The 9,397-nt window shown below is 44.9% G+C and overlaps 1 protein-coding gene across 1 annotated transcript in view; it reads right to left on the bottom strand.

The window, feature by feature from the left end:
- Positions 1–886, bottom strand: part of LOC104509531 (serine protease 55-like) — a 15,557-nt gene extending 14,671 nt beyond the window's left edge. Inside the window, exons 1-2 of the mRNA XM_010151500.1 lie at positions 826–886; positions 228–417 (exon numbers count right to left, since the gene is read on the bottom strand). Coding sequence (XP_010149802.1) covers positions 228–417; positions 826–886 — 251 coding nt within the window. The remainder of the gene's footprint in view (positions 1–227; positions 418–825) is intronic.
- Between the last annotated feature and the right edge of the window lie 8,511 nt (positions 887–9,397).

The raw sequence follows: 9,397 nt of genomic DNA, 5'->3' as shown, positions 1-9,397 counted from the left end.
AGAGAAGCTGTGGATGCCCCATCCCTGGAAGTGTTCAAGGCCAGGCTGGATGTGGCTTTGAGCAAACTGGTCTAGTGCACGGTGTCCCTGCCCACGGCAGGGGGGTTGGAACTAGATGATCTTTAAAGCCCCTTTTGACCCAAACCACTCTATAACTCATACACCCACAAGTAGTGGGGTTATGAACCCATTGTGCCTGGGCTGTCCTTGCTCCCCTGAGTACTCACACCTCTTCTCCAAAGCAGTGAGCCGCAGTTAAAATCCACAACGCGCTGATCATGGTGCCTCCGCAGATGTGTCTCCCATTGCTCTGGATGCTGACATGCCATGGGAACTCCCCCACCGTGGCAAATCTCCCCGCTGCGATCCTCTTGCCAGTATCCACAAAGGACTCGTAAGATGGTCGGAGGCCACATTCTGGGTACAAAACGAGACACGTTGCTCACGTACAGCGGTGCCGCTGCCTGTGCTACTAAACTAGAGGGGCAGGACATCAGCTAAAGCACTGGTCTACAATTATCCATGCTACTTGAGCTCTACCAAAACCCCAGGCCTCAGGGTAGCCTCCCCAAACTTGCACTCTGCCAAGCAAAGTCCAAGCAGTTTGGGGGCTTAGAGCGTTTCCCATAGGCAGGCTGGATAAACTCCTTGTTTATGGAGCGTGAGTTCCGTATCAGGCTGCATTACAAGCCGCACGCATATGCCATGCAGTACAAGGAATAAGCCCAGGCCTATTTCATTTACAGCTGTGTTTATATTCTGCAGGGCTACCAGCAGTTCCTCTCTGCTGGCCACTGCTGAACATCAAAAGTCGAGATGACAAACCTGCGTTGATGCTGCTGGTCAGAGAAGTCAGACAGAAGAGGATAAGGAGCAGCAATTTCATCCGTCTTGGACCAAAACTCTTTAACAACATTCAGAGCAGTGATGCTTCCCCCATTCCACGTTCTCACCAAAGGCACCACACCTCTCTGCTGGGACAACCAGGATGTGACATCACAGAATCCATTCGGGGACAACCAGGATGTGACATCACAGAATCCATCCGGTTCCGCTGACATCACAGCTGGAGGCTGCCGTTCCTAGGGGATGAGGGGTTGCTCAGTGGTTTCCAAGAGTCTTGGGACTTGCTTTAGCTGTGACAGGGACAGGGCAGCAGTGAAATTCCTGTCTGCATCCTGGACTATTGTAACAGTGGCTTCACGAGTTGGGTGCTGTAGCCCTTTTTGGCTCCTGAACCATGTTCTTCTCTCCGAAGACTTTGGATGCTGGTCCTACTCAGCTTTCATCTTCGACTCTGAGAAGTGCTGAAGCCTATCAAACTCTGAATTAGTCTTCTCTTCTCCATTTAGACCATGTCTATCTTCTCAGAAGAAAGAGGCAGCTCTGTGGTAGGGTAAATTTCAAACAGTGCCACATCAAAAGTGCAGTATCAAAGATGCTGAGGCAGCCACTCCCTTCTTCCCTGTGGGCAAGGGTGGCTTACAACACCAAATCCATCTTAAAAAAAACTAATTAATGAGGCTGAATCATTAATATTTCACCTTTACTGATTATATCCCTGCTAGTCTGTACCTTCAGCAGCAACTGCAAGGTGTCGAGGCCAAAACTCCACCTTACATTAACACCCTAAGTAATTCTGTGGCAGCTTAATATTTTGGCGTGGGCCGATTTTAGCATCAGTGGGTCCCCCTATGCTGATTTCTAAACCGACACATTATTTCCATCAGGAAAGGACTGAAAAACCCCTCAGGTTCAGACTTGAGCCCAGCTGTATTAAGGACAGAATGGTGCTTTCTCCAAAGACTCTCCAGCTTGTTTCAAAGCAATAACTACAGCGTGGAGTAGGAAGAGAGGAGAGGAAAGGACAGAAGGGAACCAAGCAACATTTTATGAGAACCCGAATGATTCAGCACATGAAATGTTTTGCTTTGTACCTTGGAGCAAATCAGGAGTTAACCTACTGAAGTCCGAATTATGCAGAGGTTAAAAATACACAGGTTTAAAATAAGACTGTATTTTTCTTTCTTCTTTTATGTCATCTCATGCCCAGGAAATTAGACAAAGATTCTGGTTTCCTTGACAGTGGGCACTAGAACTATCCAGTGGCACAACAACTTAAAGACAGGAGATCAGTTACCACAGCAACTGGGAATCCCAAGCATGATGTGGGCACATTTTGGGGCATCTCCAGAAAGAGCCTAACATGGCAATTATGCCTGAGGCAGCTCTCTGGAATGAACTAAGCATCAGATGAGGAGCAAGGGGAGCTAATTTCTCTGGCATGGACTTACTGCCTTTCTTTGGATAAAGCAGGCAGGACTTCAGCAGTGGATTTACAAGCTCAAAGACTGACTCTCTGATGCATATTTGTAGTTGCTCCAAGCTAGGAACAAGATCTGGTCTGCTGAGTAGTTACAAGAGATGGTCAGAGAGCTGTTTTGGGCCTTTCTGAGCCTAAAACCTGAGCTGGTGTGCAGGAAGCATCAAGACATGGAGAGGAGCACCATGAACAGCTATCCAAAAGGAAATGCTGTGGATTTGTGTCGCTGATCCCACACCGTCTGGCCCTCAAAAAATGGTTTTATGTGCTCTGCTGCCCAGAATTGACACATCAAAGCGGGCTCCTACAAGCTACCCCAGAAGAAAGCACATCTGCAAGAGACAATGAACCACGTTCTTCAAACTTAGCGATTAAGACAGCCTCCGAAAACAGGAAACACATGAGAGGCTCAGGCCCCCACCAGCCACTGCTCTAGGACATACTGCAAGCAGCAAGTTGCATGGGTGGGACAAACCCATCCCCATCTCTCCTACTGAAGCTGTTTATCCTTGGATACTCCATAGCATATATATAACCCATAGGATCCCATATCCACGTAGGATAACCCCAGCATCCCCAACATGCTTTGGCCATAGCTTTCAGTTTCTACTCTGAGAACCCCATCAGTGAAATGAAAATTTATTTTGCCTCTTTCTGCCTGTCCTGGTATTTTGACTGTACACGCACTGGGGCAGAGACTGAACAGCACCTGACACAACGAGCTCTGGTCGTGGTGGGCGCTCCACAAGCTACTCAAGTACAAATAATTAATCACAGGAATAATTATGTTACCGTACGGCCAATACCAATTCTCCTCCTCTGTACTGTCATGCACGATAATAGAGATTTAAAAGCCCTGGTGTTTAATTAGCAGGCTGAAGCCTTTTATAATACTTGATACTTTTTTTAGATTTACCCAGATATATACTTAGAGACATGGAACACATTGTAGACGACTTTCTTCTTTTTTTTTTTTTTTTTGGTAATTTATTGTAGTGCAGCAAACAAAATCGATTTCTTTTTGTGTTTATACACATTTCTGGAACTGTCAATAGAAGTATCACATTACAATTTTTACTTTTTCTTACTCAAATTGTGTCAGAAAATAGGCACTATAGGTGATACTACACGCTGCTGTAAAAGTGGAAGTGTGAAAGAATTACTGATCTTATAAATTCACCATTCTCAAATGCATCAAATTACAGGGTTGTGATAGTTAAGATGAGCCCAGCCCTGTCTCCAGAAGTCAAAGCTCTCATAACATCAGCAAATTCATTAACTCAAGAGAATTAACACGTCTAAAGGCATCAGCTATGCAAAGGAGTTAGTAGGGGCAACCACCTCCTAATTCATCCTTTTAACAGCAGTTTAAGCCAAATTTCCTTCCTCTCCGGATTGGAAGATTGCAGGGAAACCTAGTGAGCTGCACAGAGCAAGAAGCTGCATTTGCCAACAGGCGCAATTTCTGCCTCTACTTTGGATTTTAATGTTGGCGAATGCTCAGGTTACGGAAAGCCACCCCAACAGGTTCCCAGATCTTTATGCACTGATGCTGGGGGTGTACTGTAACACCTATTGGAGTTATCGGTCTTTTTTCACGCTCCTAAAAATAAACATGGAGGCGGTGGAGTAATCGAAGGCTATTTCTTGATCCCAATAGGGCAGGAAAGCCCTGTTCCCCCGAGGCCACAGTATCCGCCGGGGTTCTTACTGAGGTACTGCTGATGGTAATCTTCGGCGTAATAAAACTCCGGAGCCTCACGGATTTCTGTTGTGATGGGACCAAAACCACTCTCTGTCAATACCTGTCAAAAAACACGATGGAAAGCCATTAGTGGTTTGCTGGTTTCTCTGTTGATGAATGACATTAGGTTTTCTCTCAGCAGGAGCCACAGACATCTCTCAGCGCTTGGACCACATTTGCAGCACATCCCTGAAAGCCCTTTATCCTTGCTCTCGTGTTCTTTTGCTAGGAGACATTGTGGGCACCAAAGCAGGGGTTGGTGAGAAGAGGTAGTGCCCCCTCCTGTTTTAATGGCTCATTTCCTTAATTTGCTGTGGCCGCACATTCCTTCTCTTTATTAACCACGCCAGGCAGGGATGTGGTGCCATCAACGACAGCGGAAAACGAACGTGGAAGGCAGCAGAACACACTTTGATCAAACCTGGCCAGTTGCTTGAACGTCACCTGGCAGGTGTCTCAGCTCTGAAATGTGCTATCCCCCCTCAAATGTCCTGATGCCATGAATAATTTCCGGGTGAAATTTTAGCCTCACTGATGGGATTGAGGAATAAGAGTATTTGGGCTCTTTTCACAGTCACTGTACACGCATTCTTCAAAAATACCAGTTCCATCATGACCAGAATGGTATTTTTAAGGCAAATTATGGCTCGTTTCTGAAAGATTTGCCAGTAAGTGGGACCAGGAGCAATAATCCTTTTGCAAGAAAGGAAGGAATGTGGGTGGGTATTTTAAATTAGACTTTAACTTCTGCCTGTTATCCCCTAACTGAATTTGAAACTTATGAAAAGTTTCTGACAGAGGGACTTTCTTTTTCACATGAATTGCCATGGCATTTAGCCCACTGATTTTTCCTTTTCTAAGGAAACTGGTAAGCACGAAGATTTTGGAGACAATCCTTATCTCACTGGGGACACAACGTGTGTTCACCAAAGTCCATAATAACCTGATAAACACTTTCATTGGTGTCAGAGTATTGTTGCACTGAAGTACTGGACGTATACAGAATTGCATTGTTGTCAGACAGACCTGACATTAAATCAACTGTAAGAACGAAGGGTTAGCAGTTAAGATTACTAGATAAACATGTGTTATCTCATCATACTAAATAAATAAAACCGCTAAAAGAAAACCACCACACAGAAACACAAAACCAGAGCTGGCCGACCTGTAGTAAATTATTGAGTACCACTTCTTTCCTCATGATACAATGAACAATCACTGCCTTAGTCCCAGCACACACTTAACTGTACCTGAAAGATCCTTGGAGGTCAAGATCCTCCAGTTTCCTCACAGTCCATTCCAATATTTACAATCCTGTTAGAGAGTTTCTCCTAAAGCCTAGCCCAATTAAGCCCACTACTTTCATTTCAACCCACTACTGTGGTTGTACTCATCACGGATGTGCAAAGGAAATCATTCCCTTCCCCTTTATATAGTCTTTGACATACCTGGTGGCTGGGCAGAGAGAAAGATGGCAAATGGAAAATAATGGAAATAATGCTTCATCACAACATTAGGTAACAGTTAAATAATAGGTGATTATTTGGGGCCAAATTTTTTCACATTTCCTACAACAGGGTTTCCTCGATCCTGCCTCAGCACAGCTAAGCACTGACCACAGTCAGAGATAAGTTGCTGGACTTTGTAGAGCATTAGTCTGATTTATTCAGGTAATTTCCCTGTCTGGAGGATAGATTTTTCTGTATTCAGTCTTCAGTCAGGAACAATCTAATAAGATTTATACAAAACCCATGATCAACCTACCTGGGGAGCCCCTGGTTTCCCAACCCTCCATCTAAATTCTCAGCGCAGGTTAGGAAAATGTCACAGACTCATAGAATCACAGAATGGTTTGGGTTGGAAGGGATGTTAAAGACCATCTAGTTCCAACCCCCCTGCCATGGGCAGGGACACCTTCCACTAGACCAGGTTGCTCCCAGCCTCATCCAGCCTGGCCTTGGACACTTCCAGGGATGGGGCATCCACAGCTTCTCTGGGCAACCTGTCCCAGTGCCACGTCAACCAGTTAATTGATTGTATTTGAACATGACAGGATAACAAGCCCTATTTCACAGGAATCTAGCCTTATTTCTCCATGTAAAACCACCAAACAGTGTTTTTCATCTTTGGGACCGGATTAGTCCCAAGGGAATCACATTATTTACCCATCAGATGTGTGAGCAAAGAAGATAAAAAACGTGAAGTTATGCATGACAACAAGTCAGCAACAACTAACACAAAGAGCTGCCAACAAAACTGCTTTTAGAAAGCAGTTTTTCAATTACTTTCTAACCTTCCTAGCAAAGAAAAGCATTTAAAAAATTATCTTCACTCCAGAAAGATGGCACAAACTCTGTCATCATGGGCATTAGTCATTTACTTGCCTCTGCAAATGCATGTAAAGTCGGCGTCACCCCCCCTCAACTGAGTCATGAGGATGCTGCTAGAGGGCTAGATTTCTTCCTACTGTGCAAAACAGTATTTGTTACAGATTTTTACCTGGGACTTTTCCATCATTGGCCTAATTTTGTCAGTTAGCAAATCCATTCTGTTCAATAGCATACCACAAGAGGGCATAAACATCATTTATCCCATTCGGAGTTACTAACAGTCTATTAACACACTGCATGCGGAGTAAAGCAGAAGCCCAAGACAACTCGTTATATTGCACTTTTGGTCATTAGCAGAAGATACCAGCGCTGTTGTCAGAAGCAGCAGGAACCCCAGGCTCCGACACTCTGCCAAACACCACCTTGAACGTTTTGATTTTACACGGGAAAATATTTTCCTCGCCCTGACTCTGTCGATGCTGAGATAGAAACATCACGAGGAGAGATGATGAAGTTCATGATGTGCTGGCTCCGACAGGTGTAAATCGGCCCACTCGGGATTGATTTCCTGCCACTGAGGCAGATATAATTTGATGATGATCCTGTTCTAGCAGACTTTTTAGTCCTCGTTGTCTCAAAATTCCTGAGCCATGAGATTTGACCTCCCATTACCAAGCTGCAGCCAAAAAGGGCTACCGCAGCCTTTGCATGCTGAAATGATCAGATGGCTGCTGCTCCGAGGGCTGGAGCCCCTCTGCCATGGGGACAGGTGGGGGGGTCAGCCTGGAGAAGGGAAGGCTCCGGGGAGATCTTAGAGCCCCTTCCAGTGCCTGGGAAGGCTACAAGAAAGCTGAGGGGGACTTTTCCCAAGGGCAGGGAGCGACAGGACAAGGGGTGACAGGTTTAAACTGAAAGAGGGAGATGGAGATGGGACATCAGGAAGGAATTCTTCCCACAGAGGGTGGGGAGGCACTGGGACAGGTTGCCCAGAGAAGCTGTGGATGCCCCATCCCTGGAAGTGTCCAAGGCCAGGCTGGATGAGGCTTGGAGCAACCTGGTCTAGTGGAAGGTGTCCCTGCCCATGGCAGGGGGGGTGGAACTAGATGATCTTTAACATCCCTTTCCACCCAAACCATTCTATGATTCCATGAAATGGGAAGGACCCAATTAGGGCGATTGTAATTAACCTTTAGGATGTTCTACTCTGTGCAGTAAAGTTTTAAGCTACTGCTGGATCTTCTTTTTTTCCCAAATACTGTGCTGTAATTCAAAGTCAATTAATTCATTAATTCATTCAGGGAACTAGGAGAGACCACCCTAGAATATCACAATGATCCTTTAACTGATTATAACCCAGCCCAAAAAACTTGGCAGGTTCCACTGGTGAGAGGCTAAACCAAACCAGAACCCAAATCTCACTCAGCTGGTGAGGACAGAGGGGACATGGGCAATTCAGTTCATCAGGGTTAAGTGCTGGAGGAACATGTGGAGACAGCACCGTGAACCTCAGCACTACAACTTTTTTAAACAACCTGTATTTCCAGCATGTAAAAAATCAGGTTTGATGAATTTCCTAATTTATTACAGCCTGTGAAAGATTTTTCCTGCTGTTTGCTTTAAACTTCTTGCCTGAACACGTCATTATGTCCTCTGCTGTGGAAAATAATTCCTTATTCATTCTCTCCATAGCGATCCTGATTTTACACCTCTGCCTTAATCCTGCTCATTCATTTCTTCAGCAAGCTTCACCGGCTGAGACTCCCTACTTCATAACTCCGGTCACCCTTCTCGCCCTTTCCGCATCTTTTCTAGTTCTATTTTGCTGCTGCATTGAGATGGGGTGACTGGAATTGCACTCTATTCAAGATCACCATGGATTTATTCAGTGGTGTACTTACATTTTCTCTTTTATTCTCCATCTCTTTCCCAGCAATTCTTAGCATTCCACTTGCCTTTCTGACCTCTGCTGAGCACTGAGCAGACATTTTCAAAGAACCATCTGCAATGACGCCAGGACCTCTTTCGTGGGCTAATTTAAACCCTGTCATTGTGTCTGCACTTGACTTTTATCGACATGGAATTTCAGCAGCAATTTTATTGCTCAGGCATTTGATATTGTCAAATTCTTCTGCAACTTTTTGTAGTCGTGTCTACTTTTGCTTACCTGGAATAACTCTAAACCATCAGCAGCTTTTGGGACGTCACTATTGTCTGTCTCCCTTTTCCAGCTCTTTCATGAGCACAATGAACCGACCAGCTTCCCAAGACAGGTAATTGGTAATCTCCCTTCACTGCGAAAACTGCTCAGTTATTTGTCTCTTTTATTTCCTATCTATAAACAATTACTCATTCGGAAACTTCCCTCTCATTCCACAGCACCTAGCTCCTCTTTTATGCACCCACTCTCTTCTAAAAACTGTATTACGTGTGCTAAAGTCACATCAACTCTTCTCTGAAACACTGCATTCTCTGTGAGTCTACTAACTTCTGATAACTCAAGCAATCTGCAGCAGAAAACATCAGACCCAATTTGTGTATAATTCCGCTGGACCGTCTTGGAAATCCCTTAAGCACAGCAGCAGCCCACTTTTTATTCCTTTAGCAGCAGGGCCAGTTTAAATGCCAGCTTAGCCATGATGCTCGTGTGCAAGCAATGTGCAATTTAAGTTATTTTCGTACCCGAAGCTGACCACCACCTGGCTGCGCTGACCTGCGACTTCATTTCAGTGATTTACTCTGCACCTCTTTTGCTGCAGCGTGAACCTGAGAGAGCACCTCAAAACTGTATCGTCCTATTATTCCTGCGTGAAGTCCTTCACGTGCAACTCAAGATCTGCTGATGCTTTGTCTCCAGAACTGATTCCTAAAATGTTCAGCTATCCTAGGGAAAATATATTAGTGAATTAGTGAACTGAAGCAATTATTTTGCATGCAGATTTGCAACTATATTTGGACTTGTGCAGCACATACTGGCAAGAATGTTGGGTTGGGGCAATCCCA

Source organism: Eurypyga helias, unplaced genomic scaffold, assembly GCF_000690775.1.
Source record: "Eurypyga helias isolate BGI_N326 unplaced genomic scaffold, ASM69077v1 scaffold19215, whole genome shotgun sequence".
In the NCBI taxonomy this organism is placed as follows: Eukaryota; Metazoa; Chordata; class Aves; order Eurypygiformes; family Eurypygidae; genus Eurypyga; species Eurypyga helias.
Note: the sequence above shows the minus strand (reverse complement) of the source record. Positions and strands in the feature narration are given on the sequence as shown.